The sequence below is a fragment of the Pipistrellus hanaki genome (genome assembly GCF_964339955.1).
Source record: "Pipistrellus hanaki genome assembly, chromosome: 6".
NCBI lineage: Eukaryota > Metazoa > Chordata > Mammalia > Chiroptera > Vespertilionidae > Pipistrellus > Pipistrellus hanaki.
In genome coordinates, this window is record NC_140508.1 from 50,864,871 (window position 1) to 50,892,141 (window position 27,271).

Consider the following 27,271-nt stretch of genomic DNA (forward strand, 5'->3'; position numbering starts at 1 on the left):
CCTGCTCACATCACTGGTATAATCAAGGAAGGTCTGGTAAAGGAATGAGAGCAGTAAGTGAGGAGCAGGAGAACCAGGATGTGGACACTGGTGGTAGTGGGCCATTGGTGGTAACAGCCCTCAGTGAGCAGTCTAGTAACTCACAGGAAAGAAGAGATATGAGACAAACTGAGCAGAAGTTGGTATCTGAACATGAGGAGGATTTGGGTAGAAGAAATGTGCCTGGTTCAGACATACTGGATCTAAAGGGCATCACTGAATAAGGATTCAACTCAGGGGCAGGAGACAGAACTGGAGATACTGATAATTATTGTTATTTTGTTGTCTCTTTATTGGATTTGTTGGGGTGACACTGGTTAATAAAATTATACAGGCTTCAGGGATACAATTCTATAATACAACATCTGTATACTATATTGTATGTTCACTACCCCAAGTCAAGTCACCTTCCATCATTACTTCTCCCCCTCCTTTACCCTCTTCTACCTCCCCCCGCTTGCCCTCTGGTAATCACCATTTATCTGTGTCTTATCAGTTTGGGAGAATTTTTTGCTTAATTCCTTCACCTTTTTTACCCAGTTCCTCAACTCCCTTCCCCTCTGACAGCTGAAAGTCTATTCTCTATCTACTAATGTTATTAATGGACTACATTTTAAATTTAGCAGCTCCCCTTTTAATATATCATACCCCCCTTTTAAGTATATAGTTCATTGGCATGTTTTGAAACCATCACCACCACCTACTTCCCAAACTCTTTTCGTCTTGCAAAACTGAAATTCTTGACCAAATTCATTAAACAACTCCCAATCCCTTCCCCCAGCCCCTGACACCTAATCTTCTACTTCCTGTCTTTGTGGATATGACTACACTAGGCTACACATATAAGTGGAATCCAATAGTATCTCCTTTCTGTGTCTGGCTTATTTCAGTTAACATCATGTCCTCAAGCCTCATCCATGCTGTAGCAGGTGCCAGAATTTCCTTCCTTTTTAAGGTAGAGTACTATTCCCTTTCATGGGTATCCACTTACCTGCCAATGGACAGCTAGGTTTCTTCTACCTCTTAGCTAATGTGTACAATGCTGCTAAGAGCATGTGTGTACATGTGAACTGTATTTTTTAACATGTTCTATGTATTGGAGACTGATCCCAGCAGTTTACATACATATTTTAATTCATTCTCAATAATCAATAATTCAATTCTCAAGAAACAATGAACTGATATCAAGAGTAAACCCTTCTAACACTAACCTTTTCAGACATGGCTCATTATTTGCCATAATTCATGCCCTATATTAGTGTGTTAATAGTTGCAACTTAGATATTATTATTAGAGATCAGCATGGACTGAGCGTAGATAATAGCATAATTACAGAGTTCTCACAGACATCAGCATAGACTTGCTGTTAGAAGTTTGTACACAGCTAAATGGGTTGACAGTGCTGACCACTTGAATCTGAGAATGAGCATATCAAAGGGCATGGGTTTTTGTGCTATACATTTTCTTGACTCAAAAAAAAAAATGTTTATCTTAGAGAAATGTAAATAATGCAAACATTCCAAAACTTAGAAAAAATAAGATGTGGACTGGTTCCCACTGTGGCAGAGACCTGAGTAAAGAATGGACCCCGTGAAGCACCCCTGACCCCTGACTGCAAAGAAACAGACCAGAACTGAGAGCCCTATCCACGGCAGGGGGTGCCCATCCATGTGGCCCCAGGAGTGCCTCGGAGCCTGGACTTTGGTACTGATGCCTGTCCAGATCCCAGACCCGCACCCATCAGCCTAACGAACCACATCATTGACCCCTCTGCTTCTGGCATGACAGGAACCACAGCTCACTGACAAGAATAAGGGCTGTCCACACTGCAGCCTTACTGAGCTGAGACCTGGAACCAGAGCCAAAACTGAGAGCTGGAAGATGTCTCTGTCTGATCTCGTGGCTGGAGCTGGAATAAGCAACCATCAGCATGGCTGATTGAGGAGGGGATCATGTGTGGCCATGGCAGCTCCCAAGTAATACAGGTGGTGGGTGGTTCTGGAAACCACCAAACCTGTCTTTACCTTCACCCTTTACAACTGAACTGCTGGTCTGGTGGGCTCTCAATTTTCTTAATTCCTCAGCTGAACCCACAGAACAGAAATGTAGTTAGAATTGTGAGCTCTGGGGAGACATCCTGGGCAAGGCAGAGAGAAGGAAATTGGGAAGAAAGGTCAAGGGCCCAAAAACCAATGCCCTTCAGCAGATTACTTAGGGGGCACATGAAACCTTCAGTAACTTCCCACAGACACGTGAACCAAAGCCCAAGCTCTTTACCACAGTGTTATCCCTGCAGGAACTGCCAGCCTGCCCAGTGCCCCTGGTCTATGCCAGTTCGTTCCGCACAACAGGGAGCCTTGCCTCACCCAGGACAGGGACATGCCACCCTGGCACTGGTGCCAGAAGTACAATGGACCCATCTAAATCCATTTTTTACAAAATGTGTTAATCCACTGTATATGTTTTTGGTAAGACTTCCAGACAACAGTAGGCTATGAGTAGTAAGTTTTAGAGAGTCAAAAGTTATATGTGGATTTGGACTTGGCACCCTAACTTCTGCATTGTTCAAGGGTCAACTGTATTTAATGATAATTAATCCCTTTAATGTTCATTGATAATAATACTGCTCTTGGTCTCAGTCATCATCACTGATAGTTCCAATGAGGTGTTCACACACGTATGGCAGAATAAAACTTTGTTACTGGAGGACTTCTGCATTCATAAGAGATCCATCCCACTAAATATGTATATTCTATTCATTCCCACAAAATAAAGATGGAGCAGCCATGGGCATAAGAACCACAGAAGGAAATGAACATATGTTAGAACATCCCTGCTCCTGCTCTTCCACTCCCTCCTCCTCCTCTTCCCCCTTCTCTGCCAACTCTCAACCACTAAATCCACTCTCCCATCCATATTTGTTCAAGGAAATAGCTGTGTCCTGGATGTCATAACTGCAATAAATTTTGAATTGGCAGATGAGTAGTTAAAATGCTTTGAGTCAATGTTAGTGCCCTGGTCCGACCTACAGCTCCACTCCTTCTCCACAGAACAAATGGACCGAAGGGCTTTGAGGGGCATAGGCTGCAAACCAGCATCGCGCAGCAGGCCTCCTCCACCTCTCTCAGGGAACACTGAAAAAGGCACGACCAACTGGCAGTGGCTAAAGGACATGCACACACCTTTGGCTACCGGAACAATAAGGCTAAAACTTTAAAAGCAATATCATACATATATATCAACAGACATTTTCCTTATACAGAGACCAGGGCACTTTAAGGAAAGAAAGCAGCCCCTTACCTTTATGCAGCCATCAAAGACATCAGTTCTCCAGGAAAGGCCCACTTTGCCAATCAGAGGCAGATGCTCTGTGCTATTTTGAAAATGTATCACAATGAGCTTCACATATCCATTTTCAATACATCCTGAAAAAAATTTAATGTGTTTTGAGTTACTGTATACTGATGCAGGACAAGAAGTCGGGACTCTGCAGGGTTGCTGCTGCATGAAGGTCGCCTCGCAGCTAAGAACTGGAGCCCCTGGTGGAGGAAGCACTGGCATTGCTAACCCAAGTGTCTGGCTGAAAGCCAGGGCAGTGCACCTGCGTCCTAGACACAGAAAAATGTGTAGGTGCTCTGAAAAAGCAGGGAGAGGACTAGGGTGAACCTGGATACCCACCCCATCGCTGATGGAGAGACTGCTAATGAGGCAGATGAAGCTAACAGCAAGGGAAATGGAAAACGAGGACGGTGTGGTCTAAGAAAGGAGAGCCCAAACATGGCCCAGACAGGATGATAAGTGTTGGGAGCAGAGAGAGATGATGGAGAAGTGAGAGGTTGTGGAGCAGGTGAATATGGATGCACACATAAAGTGAACACTTCTAATCATGCTTTAAGTAAGTCAAAATGCTTACACGTGCTACCAATAGCGTGAATGAGACCAGAGGTTCTGTCCCTCCACTGACCAACTCAAATCCACCTAAGAGCAACCTGGCCACCAAGGGCCCGTCACAAGCCAGGCACATGCATGTTCTGATTTCCAAGGCACTTATGGTCAGAGAGTCTGCAGCAAAGCTGAGCTCCAGGTACCCACCCATTTCCTCAGTCTGAAACACGCCTGGCACACGTATCAGCACCTTCCCTGGATGAATGACTTCTGCAGAGACAGACACCTGGACAGAGGTAACATGTGATGTGAATCATGGGGCAAAGCAGAAGGAAGAGAAATGGGGAAGAGTACATGTTCTTTGACCCTTAGCTGGCAATGTCACAGGATAAAATAAAACCAAAGCTTGGGTTACCTTAAGAGCCAAAGCCCTATTCTAGCAATTCTATAGTGTTCTCATGCAGTGATAGCCCAAAGATGCGGACCACACTCTGCCCGTTGCCTCTTCTGTGACACAAGGTGCTCTGAGAGACAGACCCGTGTGAGGCAGGTGTTGGGGCCCTGAGGGAGGGGGGTGTTAGCCAGGGCAGCAGGCTGCTATGGCCTAACCTGCTTTTGTTCCAAGGAAGAGGCTGCAAGTAATTAGCAGGAACCACGCAGCCTCACTCCCCCTGCCCAAGGTATGTAGTGAGAGCCAAATGACACTGCCCTCCCAGGCAAGTCTGCTGTCACCACAGGGCTCAGTACAGCAGGCAGGAACTCTACGAAGAGTGGCCTCAGCGGAGGCGCAGTAATGACAATCCGAAAGGACCAGATGTGGCTCTGCCCTGCTCTGTGTTCCTGCACGGCCGTGCGCAGAAGCGAGAGGCCTCCAGCTGGCGCAGCCGGACGTGCCGGACAGAAACGGGACTTCATTTTCCATGTGGCTCATCCTCAGGACACTGCTGAAAATGGACCCCAACGTATAACAGCCAATAACATCTCAATGGCAATGTCGGAGCTAATGAACTTGAAGTCTGTGGAGGAGGCAAGGACTGCTGTTACTTTATCATCACCAGACACCCTCCCCTTCCCAGATACAACTGTAATATCCATAGTATCTTAAAGGTCAGCACACTTTCCTTCAATCCTCTGTGACTGCTGTGTCCATTAGAGAAAAGAGGTAAAGCTCGTCCTACATTTAAACAATCTGCTTTAAGCTAGTCAGCAGAGGGGCAGGGCCTCTGGTCTCACTCAAGTGTCGGTAGCATGCATAAGGACTCTGACTTATTTGGAACATGAGCAGAGGTGTTCACTTTATGTATGCATCTATATTCCCCTGCTCCCCACCCCCTCACTTCTCTGGCATCTCTCTCTTTGCAATGAAGGTGTGCATGAATGTGTGTGCATATAAAGCAGGTAATAATTTTGGGTACTTGCACACCAGGTGTGCAAGCACTTCACCTATAGTAACATAAAAGACTACTTTAAAAGAACACCTTAAAATAATGCTATTAAATAGGTATTATAGTTTTCTGAATTGACAGGTGAGAAAACGTTGCAGAGAGAGGGTAACAGTACCTTATCCAAGGTCATACTGCTGATAACTGGTAAAGATACAATGCAAACTTGCTCTGTGTCTAGAGCCTATGTTATAATAGATTAAAATACATACAAAAAGGGGAAACAATCACTGATTAGTTTCATACTAGCTGAGTGTTTACAAAGTGGATTAAATTCTCATGAAGATGTGCTCTTGTATTGTTGCCAGGAGAGAAAAATCTACAAATTACCATAAAAATATGCAGAGGGAAAATTTATAACTCCCCTAAATGTCTGGTAATTTCTCCATCTGTAAGTCCTACACTCACTCTTGCCCCTTCCCAAGCTACCTTATCTCTAGGTTGTGAGTGACCTAGGTCCCTTCACTGTGACTAACATGCCCTCATTGAATTCCTATGTTCCTGAAACCATTCAGAATAAATCCTAACTTTAGGCAATCAATAAGACCACACCAAATGCAGGGAAATGTCATTCCAGCCTGACCAAAGTGGCTTTCAGTGACATGCATGATCCAACATCACCTTGGGAGTCACAATGATCTCATTCCAAACTCTACCTAGCCATTCAGTGACTGTTCAGCCATGATCAAGCTCCAAGCTGAGTTAAATTAAGATACAAATGGAAAGTAGTTTATAAAGCTTTGTTCAGATCAATGAAATTAATAATAAATACTGTCATTACAATGGAGATTGTTATATAGGTTAAGTGTGCTAAGTACCTGACATGATTATCTCAACAATAATATTCCATCTAAAGGCCAGTCTACTGCCAAGCAGAAAGTTGAGATGTACCATGTTCAGGGATATAAGGTCACTATTGTTAAAATATCTACCTATCATCCCTGGCAGGGTAGCTCTCAGCTGGTTAAAATGTTACCTCAATGTGCTAAGGTTGCAGGTTTGATCCTCAGTCAGGGTACATACAAGCAACCAATGATTATATAAATAAGTGGAACAATAAATCAATGTTTCTCTCTTTCTTTCTCTCTCTAAAATCAATTTTTTTTAAAAAAAGATATCCAATCAAAAAATCAACAAATGACAAGTGCTGGTGAGGATGCGAAGAAAAAGGAACCCTTGTGCACTGCTGGTGGGAATGCAGGCTGGTGCAGCCACTGTGGAGAACAGTATGGAGTTTCCTCAAAAAACTAAAAATAGAACTCCCATTTGACCCAGTAATCTCAGTAATCACTTCTAGGAATATATCCCAAGAAACTAGAAACACCAATCTGAAAGAATATAATATTATATATGCACCCCTATGTTCACAGCAGCACGATTCAACATAGCTAAGATTTGGAAACAGCCCAAATGCCCATTAACAGATGAGTGGATTAGAAAACTATGGTACATCTACACAATGGAATACTATGCTGCTATAAAAAATAAGGAATTTTTACCACTTACAGCAGCATGGATGGACCTGGATAGCATTATGTTAAGTGAAATAATCCAGGCAATGAAAGAAAAATACCATATGATCTTACTCATTTATGGAAAATAAAGAACATTATAACCTTAGGAACCAAAAGATAGATACAGAGGCAGTAAAGCACCGAACAGACTGTCAAATTATAGCAGGAAGGCAGGGGAGTGTTGGGGGAAAGGGGAAAGAGATCAACCAAAGGAGTTGTATGCATGCATATAAGCACACCAATGGACACAAGACACTGGGACGGGGATGGGATGAGGGCATGTGACAAGGGGTAGGGGAGGCTGGGGGGAGGTCGATGGGAGGGGGAAAAGGAGATATATGTACTATTACATGTAATACTTTAAACAATAAAAAAAGATATCCAGTTATCCAAATTGATCTATAGACTTAATGCAATCCCAATCATAATCCCAGGAGGCATTTTAATAGATAATTTGTAAATAATCAATATATATAAATAAATTAAATTTGACAAGCTGATTCTAAAATTTATATGGAAATGTTAAGGATCTAAAATAGTCACACAATCTTGAAAATAAGAAAAAAAAATTGACTTCAAGATTAATTATAAAGCTACAGCAATTAAGATAGTATGGTGTTGCTATAAAGACACACAAACAGATCAACAGAATAGAAGAGATGGTTCCAGAATAGACCTAATACTTTATAAGCAATTGATTTCTGACAAAAACATCAAAATAATCCAACAAGAAAAGAAAGTCTTTTCATAAAAAAACAACTTGCTATCCCTCTGAGAAAATAAAATGAACCTTAACCCATACCTCATCTGTTACTCAAAAATTAATTAGGATGGATCATAGCCCTGAATATAAAAGCTAGAACCAAAATACAGCCAGAAGGAAATAAATAATATCTCCATAACCTGAAATATGAAAAGTTTTAAGATAGAAAAAGAAAGCAACATCCACAAAATAAAAAATAAAAAAATGGATCAATGAAATTTCATCAAAATAAGAAATTTCTGTCACTAAAAGATATTAACAAAATGAATAAGCAAGCCATTGATTGGGAGAAAGTATTTAAAAAACATGTATCAGAAAAAGTACTGGTATCCAGAATACATAAAGAACTCCTACAATTCAGGAATAAAGAAAAAACAACTCATTTTTATAAAGGCAAAATATTTAAGAGATACTTCAAAAAGAAGATATGCAAATGACTAATAAGCACATTAAAAAGTACTTAGCATTACTGGCCATCAGAAAATGCAAATCAAAACCACCATGAGCTACTATTACCACCACACAAGAGAGCAACTACAATTTAAAAGACTAATGACATCAAATGTTGGTCAGGATATAGAGCAACCAGAACATTTGATGAGAGGAGTGTAAGATAGTGCAATCATTCTAAAAAAAAAAAAAAAAAAAACTTGGCCATTTCTTATACATAAAATTTTCTTACACATTAAAAAAAAGTGGCATTCTTATCATAAAATTTTCTTGCCTATTACAAAAATGTCTGGTATCTACACTAATAAAAGAGAAACATGCAAATTAACCATCACCCCCCTATACCAAGCCATGCCCACCAACCAGGCAGTAGTGAGTATGCAAATTAACCCAACCAAGATGGTGGCCAGCCATGGAGCTGGAGCAAGCAGGAAGCGTGGGATGCCTCGGCAATGGAGGAAGCCAAGCTTCCTGCCCCCCCTGGCCAGATCTGGCCTCTGCTCAAGGCTACAAAGTTTCAATTACATAAGATAAATAAATCCCAACAAAAATGGCAATGGCCACAGAGCCGGAGCAAACAGGAGGTTTGGGTTTCCCCTGGCAATGGAGGAAGCCAAGCTTCCCACTCATCTCTGGACTCCGCTCAAGGCTACAATGTTTCAATTATAGAAGATAAATAAATCCTAGATACTTGCTTCCAGCTGGCCCTGGCCTCCACTCAAGAGGGTGCTGAAAAAAATAAAAATAAAAATGGAGGGCCTGGGACCTTGGGTCACTGGGGGGTGATCAGCCCAGGATGGGACAGCAGGGGCCGTTGGGGGTAAGCAGACCAGCAGGAGGGCCAGTTGGGAGTGAGCAGGCCATCAATGGGGGTCAGTTGGAAGTGATCAGGACCAGCAGGGGAGGGGGCAACTTGGAATGAGCAGGCCAGCAGGGGGGCAGGTATGGGTGAGCAGGCCAGTGAGGAGGAAAGGTGGGGACAAGGGGGCCAGCAAACTGTTGCACAATCAGTGGACTACTATTCATCAGTAGCTAGGAATGGCTAACAATACTTGCAACAGCACAGACAAAATTAAGAGGCATTTTGCTGAAAGGAAGAATCTAGATGCACAGAAACGTAGTGAAAGTACCCAGAAACAAGAGCATACCCTGTGTGATTCATTTATATGAGTATGAAAATCAGAACACGGGTTAACTAAGCAGAGAAACCTGATGAGATAAAAACTGAATGAGATGGACCCTAGTCCACCACCTCAGGTAAATATACACAAAGAAATGAAACAGACATTCATATAAACTCTCCGGGTAAAGATTTATCAGGAGACCTTATAAACTCAAAAATATTTGCCACAGAGTATTGACAATTTAAAGCAGCAGAAACCTGATGCTACAGAGGAACAATGAATAACAAGACAGTATAATCATTAGAGTCTAATGATCACACAGAGTTGGCACTAACTCTCAAGGACAGGAAATCTTTAGTGTCCCCATTCCCTGTTAGGTCTCTAACATAAATCTCCTCAAGGCATGTCCATGTCTTCTCTCTCTTTCTCAGCTAATTGTTTTCAGATACCTGTTATTTTCCAAACCCCTGATCCACATGAAATTTAAGTAGCTATTTATAAACATAGATAGTGGAATATCAAAAGCGAGGTCTCTGAACATGAGAAGGATCAGAACTCTCACTCCCTTTTTTTGGTTGCTATCTAAGTTACAAGTGTCAAATGAATTAAAGAGATTGAAAAAGTAAAATTTATAATTACTATTTAGGAAATTTCCCTCCCCAGCTCAGGCCTGGTGGGTATGATGGCATCAATAAATCTCCTATAAACTTTTGAGCCACAGGTCTCTACTTCTTTCATATAAAGTAGGGTCCTAATAGGCCACATTTGTCAGTCATATTGTTCCTGATATGGTGACAATTAACTTGATTTTACAAAGAACAAATTATGTACTGAGACTCTTTTAAAATTCACTGTTCATTAACTCAATAGTGTTTGAAAATAGCTTTTTCTAATGATGTATTTAAAGGCTTAGAGTGGTATTTTCAGTTTTATTTCCCTGGCATGCCTTTGGATCAATTTTCTATCAGTCCAGTCCATTTGAGTATAAATTACTTTTTTTTCTAGACTAGCCTTCCAAAGACATTTAAGGGGAAAGTATATGGTTAGCTGTTTCTGCTTCTCTTCCAATGTTCCTAAGAAACAAGTCCAGGTCAGCCTCATGTTTCAGAGGGCAGCTAGAAGCTGGGCTCAGAATAAAGCATCCTGCTCATCTGGCCACAGGGCTGAGTCAGGGCTGAGTTTGTGACCTGAGCAAAGCCAAGGAGATGAAGTGAGGCTGGAGACAGTGGGAACGCTACTCTTGGTAATGGCAGTCCCAATGGACATACATTTGTAATTTTTCCTAAGGAACTGCTGCTCATTTAAGAAGTTAGAAAATCAATGTCAAGGTGAGCAGTGTTGTAGTTATCCATGGGGGGAAGCCCAGGACATCAGGAAAGGGATTCTGTGAAGCTACAAAGGATGAGACACTGACAGGATAGCCCAGACTGTGTATCCTGGAAAGTGAAGCCAAGAAGAGGTCAAAGTCCTGGAACAATGAGAAGAAACCCTAACAGTTCAGTAGAAGTGAGGCACAGGAATCATGGAGGATAAGACATTTGTTATCTGAGAAGCAGCTCTCAGCTCAATGTGCTGGGGATCTAGAATCCTAACACCAAATAATTCACAATGGGGCAAAGATGAGACGACCCATTATTTATGTTCCTTATTAGATTTATCTTCCTCAAACTACTTGTTTTAAGTAAGAGATTCTATTTCCACAATCACCTTAATAAACATCTTTGAAAAAGCAACAAATCTTATTTCAACCTCTTTGAAAACAAAATAAAAACTCCCATCCTTCCTTTTAAATGATTAAAAGCACTCAAATCCCCCAAAAGAAAGAGCAAATAAAACTTTGAGGACAAATTTGAAGCATAAATCCAAGTCCAGAAATGCAGGGAGATGAAAGGGGCTCCCCTGATGGTTTCCAGAGGCACGAGGCTCCTCCACACAAATCCTGGCTCACAGTAGAGCCAGCTCAGGGCCCAGCCTGTGAGCTGCAGAGGCCCCCAGCCTAAACCTCTGCTGTTGCCATATTGGATTCCTAACGTTGGACTTCCTGACAAGGAGTCCACAGCTGCATGTCACACAGGGCCCGGCAAATCATGCCCTCCCTGAGGAGTTCTGACAGAATGCATGGGTAGTTGGGCTCTCCATTCTGTGAGTGGTGATATGTAATGCTGATATTTTATGTCACCAAATTTACAAAGCAGAGAAAATGTACTAACAATCATTGATGAAGATGCTCTAAGAAATTATCTGTTCTAATTTTTCTAGGTAATCACTACAGGATAGGAATGTACTACTTCTAATGCCTTCCTGTTATGATAAGTGCTTAGGGAAGCTGACCTAGAAACACAGAAAGTAATTAGTATCAAGGAATAAAGGGAACAAAAAATAGTCATCTATTTTGGGAAAAAATAAAAATGAGATAGCACAATATATGCAAAAAATACCTTAAACAAACCTTAAAGGGAGATTTTATGGGCTTATCAGGTTCTGGTGCTAAAGAGTGGAATAACTCCATGTTTTGGGTAGGAAAAAAGAAGTTTCTAGGACCCATAACTTCTTTTATCCCCTCAGCGTTTCCTGTTATGCCTTAAAGAGTAAGCACTGAATATTTAATCAGTATTTTAATGAGAAACATATTGCAAAAACTCTACAGGATATAGAACAAATTTAACAAACAACTAATAGAAACATCTAAAAGAATTTAATCACAGGAGCAACACAAAAAGGAAGTATCAATGTGCAGAGAAAGGTGCAGGACCTACATAAGGAACATTTCTCCTAACTTAAATGGATAGTCCAAAACCCTAAATAAAAATAGATCAATTCCTTCCAAATTAATGTACACACTTAATACAAATCTGATCAAAATGCAAATGAGATATTTTTTAATCTGCCCAAGTAATTATTAAATACATCTAAAAGAATAAATGGATGGAAATAACTAAGAAGTCTTTGATAAAAGCTCATTACTATGAAATCTTATGTTTGGGGGGATCATATATTTTCATAATAAAACACACAAGTAAAGCTTGAAACATCTTGCCATGCAACAGGAAGGTGGAGGGGAAGCAGGGAGGACACATGCAGAAGGGGCCCTGGTCTTCCACCACAGAAAGAGAGACCTAAAAGGGGCAGGCATGTAAACCTACAGGCTGGACAACATTTTTATGTTAATCAAAGAAAGCATAGGTTTACATACAATTCAAAATACCTTTGAGAGATCCAAAATAATACAGACCAGCCGAGACCGGTTTGGCTCAATGGATAGAGCATCGGCTTGGGGACTAACGGGACCAGGTTCAATTCCGGTCAAGGGCATGTACCTTGGCTGTGGGCATATCCCCAGTAGGGGGTGTGCAAGAGGCAGCTGATCAATGACTCTCTCTCATCGATGTTTCTAGCTCTCTATCTCTCTCCCTTCCTCTCTGTATAAAATCAATAAAATATATTTTAAAAAAATAAAATAATACAGACCAAATCAAAAGGCAACAGAAAAAATGAAGAAAATACTTGCAAAGAACATAACTCACATAAATCCCGTAAACATTTAAAACAATGGAATTTATCATACAAAAATTCAGGTAGAAAAGAAATGTAAAAAAGAAAATACTCAAGAATAAACCAAGGAGGTAAAGACCTACACTCAGAAAATTATAAGATACTAAAGAAAGAAATGGAGAAAGAAACAAATAAGTAAAAACATATACCATGTTCATGGGTAGCAAAAATTAACATCATTAAAATGTCCACACTACCCAAAGCAATCTATGATTCAGTGCAATTCCTAGCAAGATATCAATGGTGTATTTCACAGAACTAGAACAAATATTCCAAAAATTTATATGGAATCATAACTCCAAATAGCCAAAGCAATCTTGAGAAAGAAGAACAAGTTGGAAGTATCACTAATTTAAAAGAATATATGAACAACCATATTTATCAGTGTTATTTACAATAGCCAAGATCTGGAAACAGTCTGAGTGTCCATTAGGAGATGAGTAGATTAAAAAGCTGTGGTACATTTACACAATGGAATACTACTCAGATATAAAAAAGAAGGAAATATCACCCTTTGCATGGATAGACCTGGAGAGTATTAAGTGAAATAAGCCAATCAAAGAAAGATAAATACCATAAGATTTCACTTGTATGTGGAATCTAATAAATAAAACAAACTAACAAACAAAATAGAAACAGACTCATAGATACAGAAAACAGACTGACAACTGTCAGAGGAGAGGAGATTTCAGGGCTGGACTAAGAAGGTGAAAGTATTATGAAAAAAACAACTCATAGATACAAAAGAATGGGTATTACTAGAGAGGAAGGGTAGGGGAAAGTAGAAGAGGGTATAGAAGGGGATAAATGATGATGGAATGAAACTGGAATTGGGGTGGTGAACATACAATATAACATACAGATAATGTATTATAGAATTGTACACCTGAAACCTATATAATTTTATTAACCAATGTCACCCCAATAAATTGAAACAAAATAGAAGAAACATGGGAGAAAAGAAAAGAAGAGAAAAGGGGGGAAAAAAGAAAAAAAGAAATGTAATCCAGTGGTTGAGTATCAACTTATGAACCAGGAAGTCAAGGTTCAATTCCCAGTCATGTCACATGCCCAGGTTTTAGGCTCAATCCCCAATAGGGGGCATGTAGGAAGCCCAGTACATGGGAGTGGGGGGGAGGGGGGGGTCCCTTAGCCCAGTCTGCACCTTCTCTCAATCCGGGACTGCTGGCTCCTAATGGCTCACCTGCCTGACTGGTCATGCCTAATCACTCTGCCTGCCTCCCTGATCACCCCTAATTGCTTGCCTGGCTGCCTGATCACCCCTAACTGCTCACCTGCCTGCCTGATTGCCCCTAACCACTCTGCCTGTCTGCCTGATTGCCCCTAACTGCTTGCCTGTCTGGTCACCCCTAACCACTCTGCTGCCTGCCTGATGGCTGTAACCACTCTGCCTGCTGCCTGCCTGCCTGATCATCCCTAAATACCGTATTTTTCGGACCATAAGACGCACCGGACCATAAGACGCACCAGTTTTTAGAGAAGGGAAATGAAGAAAAAAAGATTCTGAAACAAATAGTGTCCTAAAATATTTTATGTGCATTAAAACCCAACATCACCGTCATAAACACATGTAATCAACCCTGTAAAGTAAACAGCAGCATTTAGAACCATTTAGAACCATTATTAACAAATACAGTCAGCAAAGACAAAATGTACTGTAAAACACAATAATGAGAGACTTCAGTAATAAATTAGAATAAAGTTGAAGATTTATGGTAAAGGTTCTGCTGAGATCTATAGTACGCCTACCCAGTAGTCAAGCACGGCAACAGAGGGTGGAGAGGAATGATTGGGGGAATAGACGCGGCATTCTTCCGGGCACGGAGTATGGGCCAGCAAGGGGTACAGGCGATGATTACGGTTTGGATTACGCAGTTACCGTACACCGCACCTGGGCTGACATGGAGATATGGCTGCAGCGAGGGCATGGAGGCTGACTACCATACATGGGAACTCCTCTACCACTCGGGGTTTACAGAGCGGGGCAGACACTCTGGGCACGGAGGAATGGACAGTGGCTGCAGCAAGCACACAGAGCCGGGCAAGCACACAGAGACGACACAGAGCCGGGCAAGTAAAAAAACTTTTTTTTAAAAAGTATATGTGTAGGCTATATTTGGACCATAAGACGCAGGGACTTTTTCCCCCCACTTCTGGGGGAAAAAAAGTGCGTCTTATGGTCCGAAAAATACGGTACTCACCTGCCTGAATGATCACCCCTAACTGCTTGCCCGCCTGCCTAATTGCCCCTAACCACTCTGCCTGCCTGATTGTCCCTAATTGCTTGCCTAACTGATCACCCCTAACCACCTCTACCTCAGCCCCCGCTGCCACGGCTTTATCAGAAGGATGGCTGGAATGATGTCTGGAAGGTCATTCAGCTGTCTGGTCTAATTAGTATATTACACTTTTATTATTTTAGATGTTTCTATCTCTCTTGTCCTCTTTCTCTCTGAAATCAATAAAAATATTTTTAAAGGAAAGGAATGTAAAAATAAGGACAATAGCAGCAACACATGCGAAGCATCCTGGAGGCAACCCTTACTACATCACCCTCATCCACCAGGAACCTTGTAAGTGAGGTCCTGATGTTACCACTTTCTGCAGGCAAGGACACTGAGGGCCAGGGCCACACACCCATGAAAGGCAGTACTGAAGCTGGATCCTACAAAGATACCCCCTAAACAGCTGGCTAATGGCAGCCCATAAACCTCTGCTGTGGTCAATCATTTTTTTAAATAGTCAACCTAATATTCAAAACATGCAAATTTAAACCAGATGTCCTTTTCACCTCTCAAATCATCAAAGATTTTTCAAAGTAATGCTCATGATATAGCACTATAATCATGAAAAATGGGGACCTAAACGCCCAACACTAGGATAACAGGTCAATCAATCATGATAAAACCAAACAATGGAATGTCATACAACTTTTCAAAATCAAATTTTCAAGGACTATTAGGTGACATGGGAAACTGCTCACAAGGCAATTATGAGAGGAAGAAGTGGGTTGTTTACACAATGTGGTCCACAAGTAAATATCTGAAAATGGACCAAAACATAAACAGTTGCCCTTGAGTGATTTTTATTTGCTTCTTTATAATTCATATATATTCAGAAATTCAAACCACATAGTAAGACATTAGCTGTTAAATGCATTTTTATAGCAATGCAGATAAAAGTCAAAAGACAGAAGCACCTCACTTTATTACTTAAAACTCTGTTTCCTTGGCTTCTTGGCATCACTCCCTCTTGGTCCTGATGACAAAAATAAGTACACTGTACTGTGCAACACATTTTTCCTTCAGTTCTGAGAATTGGTAATCATTAGCTTGACACAAAGATTAAAAAAATAAAAAAAAATAAAAACATTCCTTCGCACTTGGCATTGCTGATCACACCCTTTTTCAAGCTCTATTTGCACTTCAAAGACACTGGACAGCTTCTTGCCTGCTCTTTCACTGGCTGTGCCATTCCCTCATCTGTGTGTTCATGGACCTTGTAAAGGAGTTCACACAGCAGGCCCAAACTGCCTGTCCTTAGAAAGACCTGCTTGCCAGGGTGGCCCATGCTGGTGTCTAGGAACTTGGATCCATTCCTAAGTGTCAAGTGTGGCTCATTGCACCTACTGGTTTGTACCACAATGTGGTTTATGCTTAATGTCTCTTTCCTTCCAGGAGTCTGGAAATTTGGTAGTGCCAGGCAGAGGGTACCTTTGTGACCAAACCCCTCTAAAAACCCTGGGCCAGGCGTGGCCAGTGTGGTTCAGTGGTTGAGCATCGACTTATGAACCAGGAGGTCACAATTCAACTCCCATTCAGTGCACATGCCCAGGGTTGTGGGCTCAATCTCCAGTGAGAGGCATGCAGGAGGCAGCCAACTGATGGTTCTTTCTCATCATTGATATTTCTATCTCTCTCTCTCTCTCCCTCTCCCTTCCTCTCTGATTTTTTTTTTTTTAATTTAAAAGCCCTGGGCCAGGCTGAGTCTCCAACAAGCATCTCAGGTGACTAACATGTCACATGTGTTCTCACATCTCATTCCAGGGAAATAAGCAGATCCTGTGTGAGTCCTCAGGAAGAGGGCTCCTGAGGACTCACCCGGTTTCCTTTGACATCACCCCCTGCACCTTCTCCCTCACTGATTTTGCTCAGTGCCCTACTGCTGTAATAAATTGTAGCCAATGACATAACTGTATCCTGAGCCAGGAGCTGGTCTTGGGGACCCAATGCCAACAGTCCATCCACATTTCCAAAAGCACAGAAAACAAAATGTAAACAGACAACCCCACCAGGTATATTTGCAAGCTTCCCTTAGTTTTCATTTATAAATTCCTCCTTCAACATTTCCTGTCTGCTTCTCCTCCCCTCCCTCTTGCCTCTCATTAATTGAATGCAAGTGGCAAATATTTATTCACCTAAACTTCCTTTCAGCCTCATTTTAGTGGCAACACACAAAGAGCAGTTAGCAAAATGCACTGGTTTGGGACCATAAGTTCTCCTTGAAGAGAGATTATTGGGATCCTTCTACAAAGACTCTTCATGCAGCCATGACTGGTCAGGTGGCAGAATACATAGAAGTACAAAGAGAAAACACCCCAGGTCTTGGGGGAGGACTAAGCAAAGGTTGCAAAGACAAACAGTCAAATGAATCTTAGGGGAGAGAAGAAAGGACAGAGAGCCTTTTTATCTACCATCAGAGGTGGAAAAGCCTGTTCCTGGACACAGTGGCTGGCTGAGGGGGACACTGTCAGGTGGTCAGGAGATCTGTTAAGAAATGAGGAACATACACATACACACACACACACACACACACACACACACACACACACACACGTGTGCGTGCAGGTGGTCCCCAGCCGGGGACTGAACACACCAGCCCAAAGCTGGAGTCTAAGACAAGAGCCTCAGCTACAGGCTCAGGCGGATGAGGACAGCACCGGGCACAGGGATGCTTGCCTCTGAATGTCTCCCACTGGGTCATATCAATGCAGTTCCCCACTTCCCTCAGAATTCCTGTCCAGGAATCCTCAGAGCCACTACCCTCTCCATGTGCCTGGCTCAGCAGGCTCCCTTGCCCCCGCCTTGTGGAGGGCAAGCAGGCTGTGTCTGCCACACATCTGTCCCCCTGAGCTGTGCACAGTGCCTGCATTCGATAGCTGGTTGTTAACGAATGATTTCCTGCCATTCCCTGCAGACAGCCACCTTGGAGTCAGCCAGGTTTCTCACAGCTCACTGGTGACAAACAACAGACAGTGCCAACTCAGTTCCAGAAGTATGATGCTAAACTGTTTCTCCTTGACAGAGAGAAAGTGTTCTTTAAAAACAGGGGCAAAGTACTGTCGTGCCCAACTGCGCTGGCAGAGCCAGGGTTTGCTAAATATATCACATGGAGCTACAAAAGACTGCAGAAGAAGTCACTCTAGTTGTACTATTCTAACCATGGAAGTGACTCTGATGACAACAGCGCCCTCTGCTGGTGCCTGACCATAGAACCACGTGCCAAGAAAAACACCTCAATCTCCTGTAAAGTCGTCTTAGGGTGAAAATGTGTTTTTATTGTGAAGAAAGCAGACAAAGGTGAATTATCCCCGTCTCGGTTTCCACTGTCCTTCATTTCGCTTAGCACCCTGTGTGTCATAACAACATCTAACATTCTCAGAGGTTTATCAGCATTAATGGAAAGATTGACAGTTCAATTATCCAGTCAGGGCACCTGCCCGAGATTGAGGGCTTGATCCCTGGTGAGGCGATTGATGTTTTTCTCTCCCTCCCCTTCCTCTCTCTCTAGAAATCAAAAGAAATACTTCTTTTGATTTTTTAAAAAAACTAATCTAGAAATAGAAACACCTTAACTTGTAAGAATATATTTTAAAAACCTAGAACAAACATACTTAGGAATAAAACATTTTATTAACATAATATCCCCATTAAGTTGGGAATACAAAATGGTACAACCTTATCAGGGGGGATTTGCAAGTGTCTCTCAAGAATATATGTGCATTCACCCTTTGACCTAGCATCCAATTTCTAAGAAAGGCTTCCCAAGGCAAGCTGGCAGACTATGAAGTGAAGTGTGAACAAGGCCAGTCCCTATACCACTATGTGTAACAGCAACGACTGGGGACCACCGAGAGAAACATTCAACACAGCCCTACACAGCCGTTTCATTTTATTCTCAATGTACCTGTTTAAGAAGAGCATAAGAAAGATCTCTCTCTCGGGCTGAAGAATAATCTATTGAATATATTATTAATTGGGGGGAAGCAAGGAACTTAAAAGGGAGTAACATGCTCCATTTTTTAAAAAAAAACTGGGAGAAATATGGATGTATTTATGTACAGCATTATGTATTCAAAGAGAAACACTTATAGAATAAGCCAAAAAACTACTATAAAGGGTCACCTCTGGAGGGAGGGAAAGAATAGGGGTCAAGAAGCAAGGTACCCATAAACCTCACTAAACCACCTTGTTTTAGACTTTCAACTTTGGAACCATGTAAATGTGATAGTTTTTTTTTTTTATGTAGAAAAATAGCAAAACAATCTTGAAAAATAAAAAATTAAATGGAAAAATCACTAATTGCATATCAAAGTGGTAGCACGCCAACTCAGAGAAAGATTACTTTAGGTGACTTAATTTTATATCTCTAGCATAATATATCTTAAGCACATGAAGGACCACAAGGAAATCCTTAATTTAGAGAGTATTCAATAGGCTCGTTATTAGCTATATCAGTTTTGTTCTTCTGAAATTATTATATATTGTGATGTTTATAACAGACTTTCAGCCTAAGAAAAAATATGCAAATATATAATCTAAGAAGTTCATTAAAAGTTTCTAAGATATTTAATTTAAATAAATGTATAACTTATTTCTTCACATAAAATCTGCAAACTTCTTAGCTTTGTCTATTGAAAACCCTAACGGGAATGAAAACCCCAGAGTACCATGCAGCTCTAGGATCCATACTATGATTTCTAAATACCACAGTGTAGGGTGACTAAAAGGAACCAATGCACCTACTCATTCCAGACTGGGCAGGAAACAGACGAGATGAGCTTGAGCAATCTTGTCATATTAGAATGCAATCAAGCTGCCAAGGATGACTGGAGCCATGTTTAAAACACACACACACACACACACACTCACACACACACAGGAGCAGAGCACAGTAATAGTTAAAAGAATAATGACTGCAAGTAGACTAAAATACATAAATGACATTTTTTTAACAATTCCTCCCAAAAACACTTACAAGTCATATTTGAAGACTGCTGGAACATTAACTCTCTATTCTGTAAATTAATGAGGAGAAAGAATCAAGCATGTCCCCTGTCTTTCCTATACTAACGTATTTCAGGTTAACTAAGTAGTTGATAAGAGAAAATTCTTCTTTACAGAAGAGTCCTAGCTAATAGATATAGAAAGAACACTACAACTAGGGAATCATCATTTTAAAATCACTAATATAAGTAAGTGAATATATTGTAGGTTCCCATTACTTGGTAAACCATAATACAAAGACTAGTCTGAAAATTCTCTGAGTCCCTGATTGTTCTTAATATAATTAATGTTTAGAAAAGCAGATACTACATCCTTCTGATAAATTCAATATAAAGTACAGAGCATCACCTAGGAAGGATTCTTGCCAAAAAAGAAAAAAGAAAAAAGAAAAAACCTAAATATTACCAGAGAAACGTGTTAATACTAGAAGCAACCATCCAAAATGCAGAAATTGTATAGACAAACAATAGATTCCATTTCAACAAATAAATGGCATAAAAAGGGGGGTGGACTGCCATATATCATAAGGGACTGAAGAAGCACAGTGACCAAATGCATAGATATAAATGGGTTTAAGGAGGGAAAACATATCACATTAGCACTAGTCAAAATTAAGCTGGAATGCTTGTGTTTATTAGGTGGAATAGATTTCAAAACAAAACCATCACCCGGAATAAAGAAGGTTGCCTCATAAATGATAAAAAGGCCCATTTGTCAAGAAGACATCACAGTCTTCAATGCCTATGAATGAAATAACAGAGCTTCAGACTAGAAGTAGCCAGAATGGAGAGAGCATCAATGAGAAATACACAAATCACAATTATAGTTGGAGGTTTCAATATTCCTTTCTCCATGACTGCAAGACCAGCAGGCAGAAAATCAACAAGGATGCAGTAGACTTCAGCACTCTCGACCACCTTTTCCTGTCCTGACACTGATGACATCCCACCCAACCAGAACATACATTCTCCCTCAGGCCAAGTGGAGTGTGTGCCAACATTTATGTATTCTGAGCCATAAAATAAGTCTCACGGAAGTTAAAAGAGGGAATACGGTGAGGCAAACGATAAGGAAACTACCAGCAGAGAAGATGAGTGGAGGATGTTTAGGAGGGAGAGGAAAAGGAAGGTGGAGATAGAGCAGGAGCTAAAGGGATGGGATCTGCCTGGGCCATTCACCAATCCTCAGGTGACACAGGGGTCTGAGAGGGCAAAGTGGCCAGGTATGAGGTAACTCAGATACAAAACTGGGTCCCATGTACTCCCCAACCTTTCCATTTCAAACAGAAACTCAATGTCACCTTGTTTGGTAAAGAGATTTCGAAATGTGCTGCACAGGTAGAAGGTCCCGCTGCTGTGCAAGTCCACGTGGAGCTGGTAGCCATGCAGCCCGTACTCAGAACTGTCATCCAAAAGTGGGGTGTGAGGAGGCAGCTCATAGGGGCTAAAAAGCAAAACAAAACACACACGAATTTGTCAATATCAGAGAGAAAGTACTTGATTGAAAATACTCTTTAAAAAACTAGCATACATTCAAAGCACTAGCCCTATCAATTCCCTGCAGGAACCCCAATAACCTCCAACACCAGGAAACTCCATGCCTCCTGCTCTGCCTACCAACTTCTAAAAAGAGCCCTGTTTGGGTCAATGGATAGAGCATCGGCCTACGGACTGAAGGGTCCTGGGCAGGAGGCAGCCACTCTGATGTATCTCCCTCATATTAATTTTTTCTCTGTGCCTCTCCCCTTCCTGTCCATTCTCTAAAAATCAATGGGAACATATCCTTGGGTGAGGATTAACACACACACACACACACACACACACAAAAGGCAGAGATGTGAGCTCCATAGGGATCCACAGACCACCCATGGCAACAACTCTGCTCCTCAGTGGCTCAGCACTGTGCTCACTGCCCTGTGTTAAAGCACCTGCGCACCTATAACTAACTATACCTACAACAGCCCCACAAGTTAGGGACTTGGGCAAAAGACCCAGAGCCACAATGAGAAAAGTTTTCTTCAATATGAGAAACAGTAATACACAGGAAACAAAAGCACTCAGAAGCTTTTCAGGGAATATTTAGAAGTGAGACATCTGTAGCGAAATGGAAAGCATGTTCCTTACTTGAACACCCTCACATTCACTGAAAGGCCTCCATTGCAGAGACCAAGCAAACACCTGCAGGCCGGACTTAGCCAGCAACTATGGGTCTGCAAGCCTCCCAAGGTATGAGACCTCACGTTAGTGCACAGTGTGAGGCATTAGGACATACTGCGTCTTTCAGCAGTGTAGGTACTTGCCCTATAAATAATGTTCTACAAGGCACAGAATCCTTAACCCAGAACAGATAAAGCAAATGTGCACTCATGAATAATCCAATTATCTCAGTAACAGCTCAGTAATTATGCCTGTGGGTTTATGTCTGCTGATTAAGAACAGAATATCTTTGTAGCTATTCTCAGAATATTAAGATGGTATCAACTTGTAATTGTTTGTGTTGACTTGACAAAAACTAAATGCACAATGGACGGATACGTACAGGGTGGCCGAGCCCAATGTGCTCTTCTCCACGAGGTGATGGAAGTGCAGATTGGCCATGACGAAAGCCAGTTCTTCTGCTCTCTGAAACATTAATTAGTAAAATCACACTTTTCAGCTGAAATGTTTTAATCTTTCCCAAGGTCGTGGTGAAGTTCGCAGCACTATCACCTTGCAGACAAAGGTAGACCTTCAACTGTAAGCTGGCCTTGGGCTGAGGCTCTGTTAGTGCTACCATCTAGTAAAGAGGAATGTGTCACATGGACAGCAGGACCATGACTCAACCAGACACGCAGAGTGTACAGTAAAAGGAGGCTCATCCTTATATTTGTGAAATAGCAAAATACTGTACTATACATGGTAACTGTGGAAACAGGACTTGTTAGTTCCAGGTTGTCTCAAGCTCTTTGCAAAAATAAAGACGATTCCTGAAAGAGCTGCACAAACACGAGATCAATTCCACAAATACCTAACGTTCATGGCATGGCCTTCCTCTCTCGAGTACCTGCTTAGCTGGACAAACCTAGTGGGAACGGTTAGATTCCAGCTCTTCACTTGTCCATCAGGTTAGGGACCCAGAAAATGGGACAGTACAAGAAACTGACACCCATTCCTCCCCAAACTCACAGATGTCACTGCCTGGTGAAGGTGACCCAGTGGCCAGGCAGAGGCCAATTGGATTAACCAGAGTCCCATAACTCCACAGGCCCAAAGAGATAGGTGGATTCCAGTCAGGGAAACTGCAGCCCTGCCCCCAGGTGCCTCAACCAAGTCGGGGAGGGAGAGACTCTGAAGCCAGGCAGGTTGGAAAGAGAAAGTAGCAGAGAGAGACACTAGAGGCCGGTCCCAGTGAATCTGCCTACATGGACACACACCAAGTTCTCCGAATTAAAATTTAGGAACTGCTACCTTAAAATATCCATGGGCCAAAGCCACCGGGGAACCCATAGTAAACAGGAGAACATCGCACAGATGCTTCTCATGGAAATGAAAACAAGCCCCAAGGAGGAAGCTGGCTTTTGGCCTGATTGGTGAATGAAGAAACCTCACCTGGTGGGAGGAAAGAACCTACACCTTTCCCTGGAGGGCAGATGCACTCACTGCCACATCCACTGGGTCAGGAACATGTGGGAGTGACTCCCAGGAAAGTGCAGACAGAGGCTGACAAGAAAAGGACACAGAAAAAGAGAAAGGAACGTGGATTGCCTGGAAAGGACAGGACATCCCGTGACAGTAAAGGTGTTCTATTGTCTGTGAGAGAACAGAAAGGACCCTTCACAGAATCGAGGACCATTTGCTATAAAATGAAGCTAGTAAGATAGTAAAACAGAATGAGAAGTCTGAAAGGACTGCACACTTGATGTCCCACCCATGCTAATGGACATGGGGTTGAGAGGGAGGGATGTCACAACCCATGAGGCTGCCCAAGTCTTACCTTCCACAGCCCCACCAGGAGGCCTGGGTTGAGATGGAAGATCCTAACAAATCTGTCACAGCCAACCAAGGTGGAGTCGGTTAAGTTACTCAGACTATACTTTGCAACTAGAGAAGGCCATCGAGGTCTTTGCAATGCATGTCAAAGAAAGGAAAGAGAGAAGTGAGCTCTCATGTCCATGGTTTGTTATTAGTGTACCTAAAACTGATTTGGAAGAGCACGTTAATAATGTGCAAATTGCTAATAAGTGGCATGTTGAGGAGCAAGTGACACAAACAATATTATAAATCAAAACCAAAATGACCACACCCAAATATCTGCCCCACCCATGTTTTCCTTTCCCTCCCCCTGGCTCCTGCAGGCTACTCTTTGGAGCCAGCAGAAGCTGAAGAATCAAGGAGGTGAGAAAAGAAAGAACCCTTTACCCAGCACTCTCACACCCAGCACACAGCCACAATCAAGTGGACTCTCAGTGCATGTTCCATCATCCAGGAAATTTTGTTAACTACAATGTCATTCCCTAACTGTTTTAGATAACCAAGAGAAAAGGAACCTAAATTTAGACCTAATCACACTGTGATAATCCTATTCTTTTCCTATCCTATATTGAGCCAGGATGAAAGAGAAGTCTTAGGACATAATCAAATTAAAATATACTGGTGGTGTTTTTAAATTACAAAGTGATGCCAATTAGTATCCTAATATATAAAAAGCTAGGGGCTGTCAGGATTGAAACAACTGGACAGAAGACCAAGCAGCAGGATGCATGGGCCGACAAGGTCGGCAGGGGGGTTAGTGAGGGACAACCAAACAACTGAACAGCAGGCTGCATGGGGTGACCAAACAGGCAGGGGGAACCAGTAAAGGGTGACCAGACTGGCAGGAGGAGCAGGTGGGGGCAACCAGGCCAGTTGGGGGGGGGGGCAGTGAAGGGCAACCAGACTGGCAGGGGGGACAGTTAGGGATGACAAGGCTGGCAGAGGGGGGCAGTTGGGGGTTACCAGACCAGCGGGGAGTGGGGAGACAGTAAGGAGTGACCAAGCCAGCGGGGGGTGGGGGGGAGAGTTTGGGGTGACCCAGGCTGGTAAGGAGGGGCAGTTGGGGGCAACCAGGCCGGCAGGGGGGGTCAGTAAGGGGCGACCACGCCAGCAAGGGGGCAGTTGGAGGTGACCAGGACAGCAGGGGGACCGTAAGGGGTGATCAGGCCAGGAGGCAAAGGAGGTTAGGGGTGATCAGGCAGGCAGGCAGGCAGGTGAGCAGTTAGGAGCCAGTGGTCCCAGATTATAAGAGGGATGTCTGACTTCCGGTTTAGGTCTGATCTATGGGATTGGGCCTAAAATGGAAGTCGGACATCCCCCAAGTGGTACCAGCTTGGAGAGGGTGCAGGCTGGGCTGAGGGGACTCCCCCAACTTGTGCACAAATTTTGTGCACCGGGCCTCTAGTTTCCATATAAGATGTTCTCACCCAAAAGTTCTGCTGAATTAGTACTTACCCATTTTTGATGGGGGGTTTGTGCCAGTCCATCAAGACTGGCGTCACACCGCATAAGTCTAAGGTTGATAGTGTGGCCAGACAGGGCCAATTTTTGCTGTACCACACAACCATGACAGAGGAGTGGTTTATGAAAAGGTCAGCATGCTCCATGACATGTTCTTTCCCACTTTTTTCTTTCAATATAATTACCCAACCAAGACCGGATATTCTGGAAAAATAAAAGCAAGCTAATAATGTTGGCCTCATTGAAAAAAAAATGTTAGTCAATTTCACTTATCATCTCTAAAGCATCCGCTTCCATAACACCAACATCAAAGTTCTCAGAATGTGCCCTAACAGTTCTCCCTTTAAACGTTTTCTCTTCACCTAAGGAACATCTGTGTTTTCAGTACTGGTAATATTATACATAGATAAGTAATAAAATAAATAAATAAAAATCCTACCCAGGAGAAATACCTCAGATTCCCTTGCTTTACCAAAGCATAGTACTGGGTTATTTCTGCTCTTCATAAAAACCGGAGACCACTTGCACAGAGTGGGAAAATACTATATATTTTATACATGCACATAAACACACACAAATATCAAGAAACAGGTTCTCAAAATATAAAGTGCTCATATGTCCCAGGCACACAATCGTCTGAGCTTACACCATCGTTCTTCTTCAAGGTCAGCAGTGCTCATGAAAGCGCAGTGCCTGGTGCGGGAGAAGCATGCGTACCTGAGGGCCTCCTTGGTTTTGGCAGGAAGGCCCGTGTAGGGGTTGACAAGTTTGAGGACCTGAGCTAGAGCTGCTTTCACAGAGGCTATCCGTTTTGCAATATATTCCTTCTTCCAATATCCAGCTTCTTTGTCCTCAACTGACAATGAGTTCATAGACGCTACTGACTTCTCTACTGGATCATTTCTCCAGTTACATTTCTTAGGTGAAAAGGCAGTTGAATAGATTCTGATCCAAATAAAACTGAGGGGAAAGAGGGAAGAAGTTAACAGGCTAAAAGACACTGCCACTAACTGTCCTTGTAATATATTCATTTGAAAATGCACAATAATTTTTAACTTGTCTAATTCCAGCAACGTGCCCAGCTGAACACTTAAGAGTTCTGCATGTGTTGAGGTGAACTGCAGTCTGAGATAAGTGATGAGTGTTCTAGATTCACTAACCCTAGAAACACTTATAAAAGGCAAATCTTGTTTCCCAGGGACAGGTTAAAATGAGTGAGTGCATGAAATTGGGATCATCCACACCATGGCCTTCCTATACAAATAACTGAGTAGGAGATTGTTAGGGGAAAATGGCAAGAAGTATATACAGAAAGGAGGTAAGTATATACATATAGACACACAGAGAGAAATATCAACACCAACTGTCCTGCGTGTTCTTTTTGTTTTCTAAGTCTTAATTTTTCAGCAGTGAATATGTGCCGCTTGCACAGAGAAAAATGAAGAATACTAACAACTAACAATGACAGTTACCATTGCAGAGTACTGTGTGTAAGCACTGTTTCAGCACTCTATACATAAATTCACTTAATCCTTACAACAAATCCACGGGACAGTTGCTATACTGTCCCCATTAAACAGACAGTGCAACTGAGGCCTAGACAAGCAGGGATCTGGCCCGGATCTGTGAACAGGAGTCAGTGTGGAACCAGGGCTGAATCCACAGAGCTTCCACCCAAGCTCACATTCTCAGCCCCCCACTTCATGGCCTCTTCAATAACCCCA

At 42.3% G+C, this 27,271-nt stretch overlaps 1 protein-coding gene across 2 annotated transcripts in view; it reads right to left on the bottom strand.

Annotated features, from left to right (window-relative positions):
• Window positions 1-27,271, bottom strand: part of FBXO15 (F-box protein 15) — a 38,000-nt gene that overhangs the window by 687 nt on the left and 10,042 nt on the right. For both annotated transcript variants that reach the window (XM_084887166.1, XM_084887167.1), the window contains exons 4-9: window positions 26,265-26,507; window positions 25,542-25,751; window positions 24,049-24,175; window positions 22,615-22,697; window positions 21,377-21,519; window positions 3,340-3,464 (exon numbers count right to left, since the gene is read on the bottom strand). In XM_084887166.1, the coding sequence (XP_084743292.1) occupies window positions 3,340-3,464; window positions 21,377-21,519; window positions 22,615-22,697; window positions 24,049-24,175; window positions 25,542-25,751; window positions 26,265-26,507 (931 nt within the window). The remainder of the gene's footprint in view (window positions 1-3,339; window positions 3,465-21,376; window positions 21,520-22,614; window positions 22,698-24,048; window positions 24,176-25,541; window positions 25,752-26,264; window positions 26,508-27,271) is intronic.